A 19,738-nucleotide genomic window follows, 5' to 3' on the forward strand; every position below is an offset into this window, starting at 1 on the left:
AACAAGTTATTAATTTGGAGCATTAGATGTTTACATAAGCATAAAATCCCTTACAATAAATATTTTAAAAAATAAGTGGAAAGTTAAACGGAGAGTTACAATATACTGTGGATGCTGGTGTACAATGTATGTAAGGCTTCATTTTAACGTATTTATCTTCTCAAATGCAACAGTAGGGATCTTTCTTCCCACCATGCCATCAATACTTGCCCTTCCCCCTTTTCAGTTCAAATAGACCACAGGTTCTCTAAAGCTTTCATGCCTATCAGCGTTGGGCAGTGACCACTTCCCCTTTTAGTTAGCAAACAATAAGAATGAGAGACTCCTGAAATTAAGGACAGCATTTAGAATGAATTATAGGAAGTATTTCACTATTCAGCATATAATCAAGCTGTAGAATTTAGAGCTGCACTTAAAGAAAAGATTACTGTTGCTAGCTTTAAGAGGCTAGATGCTAATGGTATGAATATTAATACATCTGCAGCTAGGCCAAAGCCATATAATTGTAAGCAGATCTCATGCTTCAATGCATAGACTGATTGCCTACAGGAGTCAAGAAGAATTCCTTCACCTACTGCACAATAACTAAAGGCAGTTTGCATTCGTTATTGTCACCTTTTTCTGAATCATCAGATAATGATGAGATGGGCCAACACTGCTAGTTGGTTTAGCAAAACTTATGTTCCATGTATTTTTATGATTTCCTGTACCATTCCATTTTTTACAGTTATCTCTTAAGTGTCATAGAAAAGCCTTAACAAAAAGAACACTCTTTTTAGCTATAGAACTGTAACCTAGTACTATTTAATTAGAAAGAAAGGTAATTTTCACCCAAAGTCCTAGTACACAGACTCAATGCTATTAAAATTTAGGTATACTTCCATCTAGATCTTTTGTTTCCATATAACAGTGACTATGTAATCTTGCCTCCTAGATTTTTCTTTTGCTTAATGCTCTCGTACACATTTCTCCCAGTTAACTACACATGCCAATTAACACCATTTAAGATAAATATATGGTAGTCCAAGTGGCTATACCACAGTTAACTTATTCATTTATGGTACAGCATTTCCGTTGTTCCTATTTTTTTCTACCACAAATAACACTTCTATGAACACTTTTGTGCATTAAGTTCCCTGTATACTCAGAATCATTTCCCTTGGGGTAGAGCTCATAAGCAGAATCATGGGGTTAAAAGGCATAAACATTTTAAAGATGCTTACAATAATGTATATGTACCAAACTGCATTCCAAACATATGCAACATTTACTGCCATAGCAATGTACGGATTATTTTTGTACCACACACTTGCCAATTTTGATTATGGTCATTTAAGAATGTCTTTCAAAATCTGATAGAAAATTGATAATCAGTAGTTTTTAATTTGCATTTAATTGATAGGCACTATAACTAAATTACCTTGTCTTATTCATCTTGGTATCCCTCGTAACTTCCCAAGTGTATGGAACAAAGCAGGCATTTAATACATATTTGTTGGATGAATACATGAATGAAAAACTACTGATTTTTAGTGTTCTCTTATTGACTTTTAATCCATTAGTTGTTTGATAAACTATTATCCTTTGTTTGTCATAAGTACTATAAACCCAGATTATCATTCCAGGTTCATGACATTTTTGACACATGGAATTTTAAATCTTATGTGTTAAGTCTATTAATCTTACCCTTTTTTGTTTCCTTAATCACACCAGTGGTTTAATAAATAGTCCTTCCTACTTTTCACTAGTTTTTTCATGGCTTGACTTTATATTATTCTTCTATAGTAATTCATATGAAAATTATTTTAGTGCCATTTAAACACAAAATATGATTTTTTAAAGATACATCTGTCACTTTTTTCATACACAATTTATTTCTGAAAGTAGCTTTGACAGTTGATTTTGTGAAAGTAGAATTTCAATTTTCTAATGATGCCTTTCCTCAGTCCAGGCTACCAGCTGACAGGTAGGAACCCTCACAGGTATGTAAGGCTGAACTAGAGATCTGCTGAGAAGGAGGTAAACGAGAGAAGGCTCCTGCCAGAATCTCCATTGTTTCAAATCCTGGGTGACTGAATTAGGCATCAACTTTTACCACACATTTTCTATCATGTTCACCACCTCCACACCAAAAGGGGTTGTTTATAAAGGTAAAAATATGAAAATTAAAAAATCTGTATTATGATATCAAAGATACAAATGAATTTTGAAAATAATTAATATTATATGTGGCTTATATAATAAAATGATTTCAAAGTTTGGGAATTTACAAATAGGCATGTTTACATCAGAATATAACACTTAAAATAATCAACTGATTCTACCATAAAAAATTTCCTTTATATTTATTTAGAAGCTTTAATAACTACCGTGTGTGCCAAGAATTCACAAAACAGAGGATCTCTGTTAGCTTGAAGGCTACATAATCAATGCTGTAGAGGCACTTCTGTTAGTGAATAAATGATGAAGTTTTCCCAGAAAAGATGCAGAGTAAACAGAAATATTCAATGAAACACATAGCTAAGAGCGATCCTAGAATTAAATGGGGATTTTCATATTTTATAAATGTTAAAAAAGAGAGGTGATATGGGTTGGCTACAGGTATATAATTTTTGACTAGTGTTTTCCTGAAACTTTAGAATGGAGATCTTGTTACATTTATCCACTTTGAGTTCACTCTTGTTGATAACACAGAGTACTACAAAGTAAATGTGCATTATTTTCTCAGTATAGCCTGGATAACAATTCCTATTACTTTGCTAAATGATGCTTACCTTAAATGACATTACAGAAACACTCCCACAAGTATTTAAAGACCCATTTATAAAAACATTTCTAATTATGAATACTTAGGAACTCTTAAACAGCCATCAGTGGGAGAAAGTTTACAAAATATGCCACCTCCATACACTGGCATTAAAAAGAATGAAGTCCATCAGTATAAACTAGTTTGACAATGTCTATAATGTTTTCTTAGCAATAAAGCAAACTTAGACCATGAAGTGGGATCCCATTTTTTTGCTAAACACACTCATGTGCACACGCATGCACATACACGAAGATACATAAACTCTGAAAGGATATATGCCAAACTTTTACCAATGGTTACATCCCAAGGGTTTCTGGAGCAAGGCGATGAGGAGACTGATGTTTTACATTTCTGCAGTGTGTGAATTTCTTACTGAATCAACATAGCCTACTCTCATAATTTTAAAATATCTATACATATTTGGTAAAATAAAAAAAAGTGTAAATATACATATTTATCTGTATTTAGAGAGGTTGGAAGAATTTTAATACTATCATGTGCTTATTTATACCTTCTTGTATATCTAAGGACCATCAATGTGACCTCTGTGACTACCTTAACTGGATGACTTTTTCACTGAAGAGGAAACAGCACTGATTTACTACTTCATATAAATGCATTTAGAGTCTCTCAGTAGCAGGTGTATATTAACTTTTGTGCAGTTTCCATTGCAAATATGCTCTTCACAAAAACCACACTATCTTCAAATGTTCAGAAAGAAAATCCCATGCTGTTGACTTTGCAGCTTCATTTCTGAAACAAACTTCCTGTTGTATTAAACAAGTACAAACACTGGTTATAAAAAATGTAAAACAATTCTAAGAAGGAGTATCATGGGTAAGGAAAATGCCTGAAATGTTCAAAGTTGTCTGGTATGTTGCTATTTGGAGTAAATAAAAAGTCATGATCAAGAACTGTATTTTGGTGACCCTGTTGTTGAGCAATGATAAAAAAATAGATGTTGGGAGTTTGAAAGGGTCCAATACACAACAGTATTCTTTCCTGACTGAATTCTGCCCAACTGAGAAATAAGAAAGGCAGAAGGAAGGCCCAGATGTCACATTTATTACTAACATAGCAGACACGAGAATGTGGCTTCTATCTGCACGCAAAGGATTTACTAGTTGAACTCCAGAATTAGACTAATCTAGCTCACACCATTAAAGGCAGAACTGGATGCCACAAGCTTTCTCTCAATGAGTCCTATCACTGTAAAACTTAAGGGATAGAGGAACAGAGTAGAACATACACTCCCTGAGGCCAGCCCGCAAAGAGATAGGGAAAGGGAGGGGCTGCGCTCTAGTTATCCTTCCAAACTCATCAATAGGATTGAATCAATCCTCCTGCCCCTTAGAATAAGAAAGGAGGAGTTTTTGGGGGGGTCAGCTAGGAGGGTTAAACCAGTAAAGCTTTTTTCAGTGGATCCATCCCAGTGGTTAATATATACCAAGTCTTTGCAAATAACATCGAAAATATAGGAAGACATTTTATCTTTGTAATAAAAATAAAATTATATGTAGACTCAATCACTGGAACAAATATTTATTTAACACTATGTGTCCTTGACGATGTTAGATGCAGACACTGATAGAAATATGTAGTTCCCAGTTCAGTGGGATAGACTGATACACATAACTATCATAGAATATAATCAATGATGTAACAGAATTATAAGCATATTCTCTATGAACACAGAGAAAGAAACAGTAGAGGAAAGCTTTCCTAATTTATTATGCTCTTCTACTCCTTCATTTATTTATTCAGCACTTACTATATGCCACACTCTGTACCAAGATATTAGACCATTAAGTATAAAGTGGTAAACCAAGCAGACAAGATCCTTCCCCTTACTGAGCACATGGTGGAGACAGATGTTAATAAAATAAAGCACATAAATATGTAGTTACAAAGTGGAATCTGTGCTATAAAGGAAAAATACAATGTTTTATTGAGAAAAATAAGAGGTTACAAAATTCAGATCCCAGGGATCCTTCTCTGAGGAAACATTTCCAGTACGATCTAAAGGATCAGATATGTCCCACCAGGTAGGAGACAGGCAGGCAAGGAGCAAACACGTAACTTGAGGAGAAGAAAAGGCATAGATAAAAGTCTTAGGCAGAAGAAAGCTTGGAGTGCTTAAGGGAGCAGAGTAAGAAGGGGACCATGGTTGAAAATAACATCAGGGAGGTGACCATACACCTATTGTGACAAGTCATAGACTTTAGGTTTTATTACGTTCATTATGAAGCCACTGAATTTGATTTGAATAAGGGGGATGACACGATTCAATTTACAATGCAATGAAGGCTGCAAACGTGGGGAGGGGAGAGCAGAAGAGATGGTTACTGTAATCCAGGTGAGACAGCGTGGTGGCCAGAACTAGGATGTTAGCAATGGAAAGAGAAGTGGAAGGATTCAAGAAATATTCTGTAGGTAAAAGCAACAATGATGGATTGAGGTAGGGAGAGAAGGATGAGATTTGTGAACACATCAAATGTGCTTGCTACACTCTGGGTTTGAGCAATACCCAGAAAAAAATGACATGTGAGCTGGGCCTTGAGGACTGCATCAGATTTTAGCTAATGGAGAAGAAAGGGAAAGACACAGAGGTCTGAAGTCCTGTGGCATATTTGGAATTGCAAAATTGTATTCTGATGCACTAGCAATAGAGGGTATATGGCAGAAATGCAGGGAGATAGTGGATTATGCTTTTGTTTTTGTTTAATTGAGGTAGCATCACTTCAGATCTATTTCTATGTTTATATTAAATTGTTGGGAATTCAGGACTGGAATATAGGAAGGAGGTATTAGGGACAAAGATTTGGAAATTATCTATAGATGATAACTAAAACTTTAGATCAGATGAGATAGCCCATGGGGAGTACAAAGTAAGAATACAATCAATGAGTAACCTTTAGGAAGCCTCTGCATTTAAAGGACGGGTGGAAGGAAAAATGAGAAAGAAATTGAAAGGCATGAAATCCACATGGATAATATGAAATAAAAATGAAATCATAAGTAATTATACAATTATAATTATGTCTAATAATTAGAGCATTTACTGTGTACCAAGCACTGTTCTAGGGCTTCATATATATTAAGTCGTTTCATTTTTACTTTCATTGTGACGTAGGTGCCATTATTAACTTCATTTTATAGATTTAGAGAACGAGGCATAGACAAGTTAAATTTCTTGTCCAAGGCCACTAACCTAGGAAACAGCAGAGTTGGAATTCAAAGGGGTTTGTCATCTTAACCTCTATGCTTACTGTCTCTTGAGGCCCTGAGGTTTATCATTTCTGTCCTCCCTGGACTATGAGAAAAAACTAGCTTGGTCAGTTCTACAACCCACAGGGAGGCTTCTTAGAAATTAACTCAACCTGCGGCTTAGGTGTTAATCATAGCTTAGGTGTTAATCATGTTAATCATATAAGTTAGTTGCTTTAACATGTGTTAATTAATGACCTCATAATCTTCACAACAGAATCTTTTAAATAAACAAACATCTTATAATTTATAAACAGGGAAAGAGCACCTAAAGCTGAGACCATTAAGCCACCATAAATATAAAGTACTGGTTCTCTACAATGACGGAAGGCATCAAGATAGAGTCCAACAGGTAACCTGGACTTGGCAGAAGCAGATTAACTTAAAAAATCATTATTATAAAAGAATTTCAATAATACAGACAGAATTAAATATGTATCAAAATTTTCTGATTACTAAAAGTAGAAACAAGAAGCTCACAGAGACGAAGTAATATTAATTCTTTTATAACTGCTTTCTTACTGGCTAAAGTTAATAAAAATAGAAGTACAATTACAATAACCTTAAAATAAAACTGGTTCTGAACTAGGGACATTTTGCCCACCTATCTCTGAGCAGGGGACATTCAGCAACATTTGGAGACTCTTTTGGTTATTCACAGCTAGGGGTGGGTGGTGCTACCGGCATTTAGTGGGTAGAGGCCAGGAATGCTACTAAACGTCTTACACTGCATAGGACAGCCTCCCACAACAAAGAATAATCTGGCTCAAAATCTCAATAGGACCAAGTTTGAGAAATACTGCTATAAAAATAGCATCTAAAAATAGCATCAATAAAAATACCAATAGTAGTTAATTCTGAAAATTTAAGAAAAAGGCAATTATAGGACACAGTATACATTTGAACACACAAATGAAGAAGACTATTCGATGCCAAAATGTATGGTTAAAACCAACTTAATTTGCCCTTAATGATGCTGAATTAATGTCATATCATTTCTCATCATCACCAGCTCCTTGTTATTGTGCTAATTATAACACTGATGGCCATCTTTTCTAAAATCTTTATACTCAGTACTTTGACACTGATCTTCACACTTGAAATAATTTTTATGGAACATACCAGAAGGGAAACTAAGCTACACATATTAAAGAATTTAAAGTGGCAACTGATAAATATTGGCATTCTGTTTAATAACTGCTAAAATACAAAGAATGGCCTAGGTAGAGAGATTGATGTTCCTTTCTATCCAAATTTCCTCTGTCACCATCTGTGAAGAAAAAAGCTCTCTCTAACAGACTTTGTGTGTTTAATTTTAACCCAGGGCAAATTTTTATGACTAAGTGATAAACCCACCAAACTGGAGTTCATACTGGAGGCCCTTATACTACTAACCATAATGATACCAGCGGGCATTACCATTTTTAAAAGTGTAAAAAAATCAATGAGCAGATTGTCATTACAGAAACTCATTCTGCATCAAACATATCACCCAAGAGATTGATATTTCATGCTTATAAAACTTAACATAAAATTAAATTGCAAATATTTTCTCACAATCTACTAAAATTATGGCCTAAGGCAATACACTGCTAATATGAAGCATTTGTTCAGCTCTAGTGGACATATTTCCTATATGATTTATGTGAAAGAAGGCTTCATTTGCCTCTTCATAGATTCAGTAATGAGGTTTCTGTTTCTTACATTAAGCCTAGGAAATATATGAACTTCTCAAAATTAAGCCAGCAAATATAACAGTGAATTATTAATAAATAGTGAAATTAATAAACTAGGGGGGGTTCTCCTTCTGTATCTGCCTATGTCATTTCAAACATCAGCCATTCTTTCATTATCCAAATACAGGAAAGCACCTAAATATACCACACAGAAAATACATTTTCATTCTTTAGACACAAAACCAGAGTGACAGATTTCAAGTAAAATAGTAGATTTTGATTTTCCCTGAAATCTATAAAGATAAAAAATAAATTCAATCATTCCCGCCCCAAAAGTTAGGAATAACAGAAAGGAGAGTTGTGGAAACAATACTTTGCCTTAATCCATTAGGATGTGAATAATATGGAGTCCATGAGGTATAGAAAAAGATAAAATTGATTTCAGTGTTATCGACTTGATGCATCGTGAAACTTATGTGTAGCACTTTCTAGCCAGTAAAGTGTTTGCTTATTAGCATGTTTCAGAATGCACATAAAAGGAAATAACTTCTTCACGTGGAACTTAAAAAACTATGCGTTTAGCTTTATGCCAAAATCTACTTGATAACTTGAAAAACTACCATAATTTATTTCAAAGTATAATAGGCAATTCTTACCTTAAGCATTCAGCATCATTTTGAGGCTTTTCATTGATTTTTATTTTTTCTGCCTCTAGGTGTTTGGTAGTACAAATGGCTTCATTTTTTTTATCTTCAAATCCTAAACAATTAAGAAAATTCTTACAATCTTTAAAAAATTAAACATAAAAGTTATCTTCATTCGTAAGAACAGTATTTTGGTTTCTGGTGCTTCATATAAAATATGTGCAGTAATGATTTTTATTTTTTTTTACTTTAATATAGCAATTAAAGGCATAAAAAGAATCTTAACAAAATTTGTGACATTAAAAATACCAGATTTAACACTCATCAATTTGGGGTTGCACTTATTCCTTTTTACACCAAAAATTGCACTATATCCCAATAGGTTAACACATTTTTAAAGAATATGACCCTATAATGTGTGTACAACTATACTTATCAGCAAATAAACTAACTCATAAAGATAATACCTTTAAGCTTTCTCTGCAAAGTACATAATTCCTGTATTAATTCACTCTTCTGTTTTTGAAGTTCATTTAACTGGCCACTATCATGTTCCATTGACTTCATTTCTAGAAACAAATAGACAAAAACACATTTTAACTATTTTAGGCTTCGCCTTATATGTGTCAGCAAACTTAACCTTTCCTGTGTAGTGAAAATTTAAGCAGCATATGGCCAATTTTAAGCCCCAAAGGCTTCCCTTGGCCAATTAGAAACTGTTCCTAATAAACTGACCAGGATTAGGTAAGCAACAACTGGATACGAAAGCAAGAGTTAGCTGATAGTTAGAGAATTCAAAACTGTGTAATGCCACTAAGTAAAACAAGCTTCTCAAAGAAATAAGAAAACTATTCTTCATAACTAAAGCATATTTAAAATGACATTGCATAGTACTCACTATATGGCTATAAGATTTCAAAATATTGCTAACATTATTTCTTCTACCTAAATGCCTTTCCACCCTTTATTCCCACAACTAACTCCCATTCACCCTTTAAGATTCATCTTCTAATTTTTCAAACGTTTTTTCTCTTCCAGCATACCTTCTGGGACTTCAATTACACATTTATATGGACTAATGTTTATGCCCTCTTCCTGCCCCCAATCATATATGGAAGCCTAATCTCATGTGATAGTATTTGGAGGTAAGGCATGTATCAGTACTTCATCCATTTTCATGTCTGAATAAATGTCTATTGTACAGATATGCCATATTTTACTTTTTGCATTCTTCAGCTGATAGATATTTAGGTTATTTCTACTTTTCGGTCACCATGAACAATGCTGCTATGAACTTTCATGTAAAAGTTCTTATGTAGATGTATATTTTCAATTATCTTGAAATACTTAGGAGTAGAACTGCGGGTAATACAGTAACTTTAGCTTTAATATTTTGAGAAACTGCCAAACTGTTTTCCAAAATAGTTGTATAATTTTACAATCCTACCAGCAATGTATAAGATTTCCAATTTTCATCACCTCTGTTAACATTCTTATCGTCTAATTCTTTTATTACAGCCACACTAGTGGCATCTCATTATGGTTTTGATTTGCATTTCCCTAATTATTTTGAGCATCTTTCATTTGGCTATTTGTATGCCTTTTTTGGATAAATGCCTACTTACATTCTTTGTCTATTAAAAAATAATGTTTTTTTTTTATTGTTGTGTTGTAAGAGTTCTTTATATATTCTGGATGCTAGTCCCTTACCAGATATATGATTTGCAAATATTTTCTGTAATTCTGTGAGTGGTCTTTTCACCTTTTTGATAGTGTTCTTTGAAACACAAGAGTTTTAATTTTGATGAAGTCCAATTTATCTATTCTTTATTGCTTGTGAATACCTAGAAAACGATTTCCTAATCTTAGATCATTAAGGTTTGCAACTGTTTATTCTAAAAGTGTTATGTTTTTAGCTCTTACATCTAGGTCTTAGATCCATTTTGATTTTGTTTTTGTGTACAGTATGAGGTAGATGTCCAAATTCATCTGCTTGAAGATATCCAGTTATCCTAACACCATTATTTAAAAAGACTATTCTTTTCCAAATGAACTGTCTAGGCATCCTTGTATAAATAAACTGACGATACACATATGAATTTATTTCTGAATTCTCAATTATATTCCCTTGATCTATATGCCCAAACTCAAACCAGCACCACAATGTCTTGATTAGCGTAGCTTTGTAGTTAAGTTTGAAATCAGGAAGTGTGAATATTTCAACTCTGTTCTTTTTCAAGTGATTTTGGCTATTATTGATCCTTTGCATTTCCATGAATTTTAGGGTCAGATTGTAAATTTCTGCAAAAAGCTAGCTAGAATTTTTGATAAGGGTTGTATTGAATCTGTAGATCACTTTTTGGAGTATTAACAATATTAGATCTCCCAGTCCATCAACTCAGGATGACTTTCCATTTACTTAAGTCTTCTTTAATTTCCTTCAACGGTGTTTTTTGTTTGTTTGTTTGGTTTTTGTAGTTTTGGTGTATAGGCTTTGCAATTTTGTTATATGTATTCCTAAGTATTTTATTCCTTTTGATTGTAAATTAAATGTTTTAAATTTAATTTGCAAATTGTTCATTGCTAGTATATAGAAATATCATTGATTTTTGTATATTGATCTAATAATCTGCAACCTTGCTGAACTTGTTTATTAGCTCAGTTTTAGGATTTCTATACACAAGATCATGTTATCTTCAAATAGAGATAGTTTTACTTTTTCCTTTCCAATTTATATGTCTTTCTTTTTCTTGCCTGATTTCCCAGACTAAAATCTCTAGTAAAATGTTGAATAGAAGTATTAGGAGTGGATATTTTTGTCTTTTCCTGATCTTAGGTCAGAAATTTTCACTCTTTCATCATTAATAGCATTCATTACGGGTTTTTCATAGTTACTCTTTATCAGGTTGAGGATGGTCCCTTCTATACCTAGTTCATTGAATTTTTTATCATGACAGGGTGTGGGATATTGTTAAACGCTTTTTCTCAATCTTTGATTATATTAATATTTTTTATTTATCTCATTATATTCATGGTCTTGAATATATTTACAGTATTAAATGAGTAATTTAAAAAGCCTTTTTCTGTGAATTGCATTATCTCTATGATTTCTGAAAATGTTTCTATTGACCTAATTTCCTTCTTGCTATGAATTACAATTTGCTTTTTCATGTGTAAAGTGACTTTTGATTGGATACTAGACATTGTGTTTACTATTTTGTTAAATAGTTTGAATTTTGCTATCTTCCTTTAGGCATGTTGATTTTTGTTGTTTAGCAGGCAGTTAGGTAATTTATGATTAAGTTCAAATCTTATTTTTAAGAATTTTTTTCAAGAGCGTGTCCAGAATAGCCTGAAGTCGAGGCTAATTGAATCCTACTACTAAGGCAGGACTCTTCTGTTTAATGAGAGCTTTCTATTCTGATAGAATGGAACATGAATGTCTCCCAGTCCTGTGTGAGCTCTTAGAATTAACTGTTGACCTTATGATTCCTCAGCAGTTTTTCTTTACTCAGCCTAGTGGACTTAAAAACATTCCTGAGGTAGAAGATATACTATCTTCCTTAGTCCTGACTTTTGGTCTAAGTGGAAAAGGCATAGTTTCAAGACTAATTCTCCCAAGAAAAAATAAGACAAGCATTATCAAGTCCTTATGAAGCTTACAGAATAGAAAGAATAAATACTATGTTTGTAGTAATAACTTTTTTCCCACTTTTCTACTGCCTCATCTTAATTTTGTTTTTTTTTTTTATTTTATAGCATTATTGAAGTATAACTGATGTGGTGATAACTTTTTACTTCCTCCCACTGCTTAAAACCCACAAAGTTCTAATCAATAGCTAGGTTTTATGGCTATGAATAGTAAACCAAATTCAAACAATGAAAACTCATTCCCATCTTTTGACATGTGAGTTGTCTTTCTCATATGATTGTATAGACATTGCCTATCTTTAAAGGATGCTAGCAAGCAAAGAGTGTAATATGCTTCCTCTTATCTAACAGCCAAAAAAATGAATTCAGTAACTGGAAGAAATGAGTAAGTGGGACATCTGGAGAAAAATGTTATGACAATCATTATAGTCATTATTCTGAAGCCAAAAGTGATGGACCCTTTTCAATTACTTGATGTTCAAAGCAAATAATTACTAATTTTGCAAATACACATTGAATACCAACTACTAATACTTCTAGCTGCTCAGGCCAAAAAACCTGGAGTCAACTGTTAACACCTCTCTTTCTCTCACACTCTACATCTAACTCATCATGAAATCCTGCTTACCCATCTTCAAAATGTACCCAGAATCCAAACACTTCTCACCATTTCAATTCCTTACAGTCCTGAACTAAGGCAACGTTCTCTCTGTTCTAAATAACTGTCACTGTCCCTTAGGCTTCTGTTGCTGCCTTTACCTCCATTAAGTGTGTTTTCAATAGTGACCAGAGAAATCCTGTTAACGTATGTTAGACCTTTCACTCCTTTGCTCAAAATTCTCTAGTGGCTTCTGATCTCACTCGAGTAAAGGCCAAAGTTCTTAGAATGGCCAACAGGGTTTTAAATGATCTGGATTCTTGTCACTTCTCTGACCTCCCGACCTCTCCTACTCTAAAGACTCTTTGCTTTTCCTCAAAATCAGAGTAGGCACAATTTCCCTTTGTGGCTTTTGTATAAGCATCCATTCTGTCTGAAATGCTATTTCCCTAGAAATTCATGTGGCTCATTCTCTTACTTCATTCAGGGCTCTATTCAAAACTCATCTTATCAATGAGGCCTTACCAGGACATATACATAAAATTTTAATATATACACACGCATGCTCACAAGCGCATGCGCGCACACACACACACATATGCACGCACACATGCACGCACAAGCACAGCATACCTGTAAGATGGAGAAACACCAGGTTGTGTAGGGATGGCAAAACAAGTTGAGGAACTTGGTTTGCTATGTTTATCATGGTATTTTTAAACATAATGTAACTAAATTAAGAGGTTCATTGTAATAGTCCAGTACTAATAATTCCTTCTAAAAATATATGGGTGTTAATATTTTGGCAACTTTAAGGGGTGAAAACAGACCCCCAATTCTGAGGTTTAAAACTAACAAATCAAAGAGGATGTTGGGCAGTGGAAAAAACACTGAGTAGCAGAAAATAATAAAATAGCTACGGAGAGCTGAAGATGAAGATTATTCAAAACTCAATCTAACTGGCTGACTAACCATAGTTACGGGAAAAAAGTTCAATGGGAAAGGCCAGAAAGAAGAGCCAATGGAAGAAGAAAGAAAGAAGAGAAAAATCAAGTGTCAGGAAGTAACAGATGAGGTGGTACAAATTAGAAGAGGGAATGGAAGAGCAACCACTGATGGGACAGAAGACGAATGGAGACTAAAACTGCTCTGGGAAGAAAATGGCTCTGTTACCTGTTTAAAATTTTAGTAACTCCTTTCTCCACCACTGCCACCAGCAGGGAGAAAAAGTCACCATAAACACTTTCACAGGTGAATACTTTTGAACCTTGAAGGGATAGATAATTCCAGCATTTACATTTTTTTCCAGCTATAGAAAGAAGAAAGCTTTTACATTCTTTCTGTTAAGCCAATAGAACACACACAAAAAAGATTAATCTCACTTGTAAATATTGATGCAAAAATCTTAAAGAAAAAATGATCAAACAGTATTCAGTAAAAGATCAGAAGACTACGAAACCACAGCTAAGTAAGGTTAATGACAGGATATTTATTAATAATGTTCACTATGTTAATAGATTAAAGTGGGAAAAGCATATATGATCATCTCAAAAGCAGGAGGGTGGAAAGGAAGGAGAGAGGGGAAAAAAAAGGGCAGAGAGGGAGAAGGAGAAGAAAGAGAAAGCTTCAATCTGGAATCATGATTAATAGTAAAACTCAAGAAGTATTCACATGAAAATTAGTAATATCCAGTATTATCACTGCTTTAGACTGAATATATGTGTCCTCCCAAAATTCACTTGTCAAAATCCTAACCCCCAATGTGATGGTATTAGGAAGTAGGACCTTTGGTAGGTGATTAGGTGCTCTTATAAAAAAGACCCTGAGGAGCTACCTCTCCATCCCTTCCAACTATGTGAGAAAGAACACAGTCTATGAAACAGGAAACAGGTCCTCAACAAACACTGAATCTGCTAGAACCTTGATCTTGGACTTCCCAGCCTCCAGAACTGAGTTAATATATTTCTGTTGTTGATAAGCATCCAGTCTGTGGTATTCTGTTATAGCAGCCTGGACAGACCAACACGATCACTATTATCTTACAATATATCAGCCAATGATATTAGGTTTTAAAATGTAGTAAGTATTGGAAAACAAAGACAAAACTACCATTAGTTGAATATGACACAATTACATATAGAAAAACCAGTGAACTATAAAAAATTCAGTCTGGTACCATACTAGAAAATCAGAATATGAAAAAAAGATTTTTATCTGTAAATAACCAGCACACAGTAAGAAAAACTAAAAGGAAAATATCCCATTCACAATAGTTAAGAGTAATATTAACAAGAGAAAGACAAAGACTTAATTGAAATACATATTTGTTTTTGGACAAGAAGACTCAAGATTGTGTTATCAATTCTCACTAAATTCATCAATAAAATTAATGCAATTCTAATTAAAATGCAAGATTTTTTTAAACTTGGTAAGACAATTTTATCTAGGAAAATAAACACAGTAGAATCAATAATGAAGATTAAAAAGAGAGGATTGCCCTGCTAGATATCAAATCATACTATGAAACTAGAATAATTAAAAAACAAAGTAAACAGAGAGGATAAGAGTACAGAAAAACACATAAACACACGAAAACAGAAAGTATGAATTTGTATATGAGAAATGTAGAATTTCAAATTGGTTGGAAAAAGATGAATTATGTAACAAATACTGTTAAATAACTGAACAGTCATTTCGAAAAAGGTAGAGTTGGATCCTTGACCTCTTACACCAAAATTAATTCTCAGGTGGATATAAATGGGAAAAATGAAACATAAAATTACCACAAGTAAACATGGGTGGATGTTTTCAAATTAATGTTATACAGAGAAAAACTTTCTAAGCTAGAGACAAAATCCAGATGCCATAAAGGAAAAGACTTTCTTTGAATTTATCTTGTTTGGATTTGCTGAGCTTCTTAAATCTGTAAATTAATGTTTTTCAGCAAATTTAAGACATTTTCTGCATGATTTCTTCAAATACATTTTCTGCCCCATTCTCTCTCCTCTCTCCTTCAGAAACTCTAATTACTCGCATGTTAGACCCTTTGGAATTGTCCCACAGGTCCCTGAATTTCTATTTTTGGTTTCATTTTGTTTGGTTTCAATTTTCCCTCTCTTCTTAAGATTGATCTAGCTATCCTATTGACCTGGCTTCTTGCTCTTTGGCTTCTCTGTCAGTTCCATTCAGCTACTGAGTTTCAGTGACAATTTTATTTCAGAGATTATATTTTTCAGTTCTAAAATGTTCATTTGTTTCTTTTTTACATTTTCTATTTCTCTTCTGAGATTACCTATCTTTTTACCTTTTCAAACAAGCACATTTTCCTTAACTCATTGAGCATAGTTAATAAAGGTGCTATAAAGTCTTTAATAACTCCAATAATTAGATCGCTGTGGGTTTGACATCTCATGATTTTCTTTTGACACTAGGTCAGATTTCACTGATTCTTCACAGGTTAAGAATTCTGGATTGCATCCTGGACATTGTGAATATCATGTTGCAAAAATTTTAAATTTTTAGAACAACAGTCATCCTAAATGGGTGTTAAGTGATATCTCATTGTGGTTTGGATTTCCATTTCCCTTATGACTATTTAGGTTGAACATCTTTTCATGTGTTTACTGGCCATTTCTTTAGGGAAATGGTCAATTCAAATTCTTTGCCCATTTTTAAATTTTTTGTTGTTGTTGTTGAGTTATAGTCTTTTTATATTCTGGATATTAATCCCTTATCAAAGATATGATTTGAAAATATTGTCTCCCATTCTGTGGGTTGTGTTTTTACTTTCTTGATAGTTCCTCTAACGTACAAAGGATTTTAATTTTGACCAAGTACAATTTACCTATTTTTCTTTTGTTGCCTGTATTTTCAGGATTCAAGAAATCATTGCCAAATCCAATGTCATGCGGTATTTCCCATGTTTTCTTCTAAGAGCTTCATCATTTTAGTTCTTAAGTTTAAGGCTCTGCTCCATTTTTCATTAGTTTTTGTATATAGTGTAAGGTAAGGGCCCAACTTCATTCTTTTGCATGTGGTATCCAGCACCATTTGTTGAAAAGACTGTCCTTTCCCACTGAATGGTCTTGGCACCCTTCTCAAAAATCATTTGATCACATACACAAGGCTTTATATTTGAGCCCTCTATTCTACTGCAGTATTCTATACGTCTGTCTTTTTCCAATATCACACTGTTATGATTACTGTAGCATTTTACCAAGTTTTGAAATCAAAGTGTGAGTCCTCCAACTTTGTTCTTTTTTTCAAGACTGTTTTGGCTATTTGGAATCCTTTGGGATTCCATATGAATTTTAGCACGGGTTTTTCTACACATGAAAAAAAAAGCTGTTGGGATTTTAACAGAGACTGCATTGAATCTATGGATTATTTGGATAATAATATCATCTTAACAATACTAAGTTTTCCAACCCATAAACATGGGATGTCTTTCCATCTATTTAGGTCTTCTCTAACTTCTTTGAGTAATGTTTTATAGTTCTCAGTGTACAAGTCTTTTACCTCCTTGGTTATTTTTTTTCCTAAGTACTTTCTATATAGCTGTTTATATTAATGAGTGATAGAGCCCTGTCATTCCTCCTAAATATCTTTTTAATTCATCTTCTCCTCTCTTTGGTAACTTCTTTAGTTCAGAATCTTATCACAGATTTGCAATAACCTACATACTAGAGTTCCTGAAAAGAAATTCTCCCCACCCCACTGTATAACTGTGTTTCCTAGTTTAAATCAAATTGATGGTAAAATGAGGATCACAGCAACAGTATTACCCCAATATATCATCTATCACATTGTACTATAAATACCTGCTAATGTATTTGATCCCTCCATCTTTTAGTTTTGTATCTCTGGGACCTTGAACAATGCCTAATACATAACAGATAGTAAACAGAGTCTGATTTTTAAATAAATAATGACCAATGCTTATGTCACATCTACTTCTAATTTGAGACTGCTCATGATAAAAGATACATATAAATAAAATAAATGTAAAAGAACAGCAGTGCAATAATCCAATTTACTTGTAAATAAATTAAATTTCTGGAAAACCCTTAATTCAAAGTAAGTTATTATCATTAATGCCAGAAAAAAAAATGAGGGAATTCATACCCCTTTTCAGAATATTTGCCTGGTTTTCTAAGTCAGATATTTCAATCTTGACATTTTCTTTCATCAAATGCTCTCGTTTCTTTGTTATTTCATACTCATTATTGAAGTCTGTAATTTCCTTAATAAATTTTTCCTCCTCCTCCGTCACTTTTCTCTTTGTAGCCTCCTGAAAAACAGAAACAAATGATCAAATATAGCTGCTAATTGCAGCAATATTTTTCTTTAGTGATTTAAAATGCAATGATTTGGAAATGTTAACAACAAAATATAAAATTACACTTCCTGCTATTGGCACAAAAATGTTATACTCCTCCAGCAATATTAATTAAAAAACTGAAGTTATTAGATAATAACAACCAACTATTTTCACATGAAAGATTTATCCTTAATGTTTCAGGAAAATCACTGATGTAGAAATTCAACCACTCATCATTAAATATGTGTTTGCTTGTGTATTAAACTTATAGGTATATGCTGTTTTCTCATTGCAAATGGGTGGCAAAATAATTAAATGACCAAAGTTGAAAATGAAAATTTATACTCAAAGGAATTACATTGCAACTGGGTGATAAAATTATTAAATGACCAAAGTTGAAAATGAAAATCTACACTCAAAGGAATTAATGTCTTACAGAATAAAAAAGAAAAATGAACAAGAAAATTCAAGAAAATCTTTTAAAATGTAGACAATAAAGGTAAAATTACATATTCATTTCAAAATCACTTCTAAATAACAGTTTACATTTCATGAAATATCAATACGATGTAGAAATAAGAATTTCAAAAAACTTTAAACAATGCTAGAACCTAAACTTTTTGACAATGGTAGAACCTAAACATGCTGGTTTCTATTTCTTCAAAGAAATGTAACTAATTATCAGCTGGAAACCAGCCATGCCATTCGTAACCATCTGGTGGTTAATTTTGTTGATTTAATTTTTAGTATTTTTAAAAATGTATTTTTTTCAAAATGTCAATTAATACAAGTCATATTTCTAAACTGGCCCCGTCATTTAAAGCTATTGAGTCTGCTGGCTCTGACTTATGATAAAAAGGTAAACAAAATCTATCTCTTCACCCACATCCATAAGTATGTCTAAAGTGCGAACGTCTCTGCCTTTCAAAAGCACTGAAACCAAGGTCTTGAAGCCTGAGCAATTCCAATCAGTTTCACTGTTTCTTTTATGCTTATTACAGTTGCAAATAATTTCTATATTGCATCCTGCCAATAAAATTCTTTCAAACTATATCACTTTACCAACTGGTTTAAAATAGCACTTAATAATTTTCCATATCTGAACAGGACTATCTGCCAATATGCATACGAATAATTTTCTAAAAGTACACCTAAGTATATTTAAATACTTTCTGACACTTAAATACTTTTTGACACAGTTAGTGAAGTAGAGTTTTCTAAGTAGCTGGAGACTTACAAAGGTTTGGAGAAGCATATTCCTTTGGTTTGTAATTTCACTGCACTGTCTTTCTAAGGCACTTTCATGAGTTTTCAAAAGCTGTAAGAGGAAGGCTTTTTCAGAAAACTGCTGAACCTTTAAAGTAAAAAAAAAAAAAAAAAAGAAATCAGAATGAAACAATTAGACATTTTAGGGTACCTTAGTTAACAGAACAGATCTGTGTAGTATAAACATTTTCTATATTAATCTTTAAAATGCAAAATAAAATTCACATTAAACATCTTACTTTATATACTCTATATTATACTATTTTATAAATGCTTTATAAGTACAATTTTTATAATCTTTTCCCCCAATAAGACTATAGGCACCTCAAGAACAAAGAACATGTTAGCTTCTTCCTTTCTAATACCTAGCACATTTTGTAGCTTAGGTACTGAAGCTTTTTGACAACACACTGAAATCTGCTTCTAGTTAGAAATCAAGCTGTCCAGCTTGTTTTAAAGAACAAGTTCTTATTCTCATCATTTACAAGGAAGATATGGATGAATAAA

General features: G+C 33.0%; 1 protein-coding gene across 2 annotated transcripts in view; it reads right to left on the reverse strand.

Annotated features, from left to right (window-relative positions):
- Positions 1-19,738, reverse strand: part of CCDC172 (coiled-coil domain containing 172) — a 55,499-nt gene that overhangs the window by 11,945 nt on the left and 23,816 nt on the right. For both annotated transcript variants that reach the window (XM_032490824.1, XM_032490825.1), the window contains exons 4-7: positions 19,203-19,319; positions 17,770-17,935; positions 8,864-8,965; positions 8,409-8,511 (exon numbers count right to left, since the gene is read on the reverse strand). In XM_032490824.1, coding sequence (XP_032346715.1) covers positions 8,409-8,511; positions 8,864-8,965; positions 17,770-17,935; positions 19,203-19,319 — 488 coding nt within the window. The remainder of the gene's footprint in view (positions 1-8,408; positions 8,512-8,863; positions 8,966-17,769; positions 17,936-19,202; positions 19,320-19,738) is intronic.

This window comes from Camelus ferus, chromosome 11 (genome assembly GCF_009834535.1).
Source record: "Camelus ferus isolate YT-003-E chromosome 11, BCGSAC_Cfer_1.0, whole genome shotgun sequence".
In the NCBI taxonomy this organism is placed as follows: domain Eukaryota; kingdom Metazoa; phylum Chordata; class Mammalia; order Artiodactyla; family Camelidae; genus Camelus; species Camelus ferus.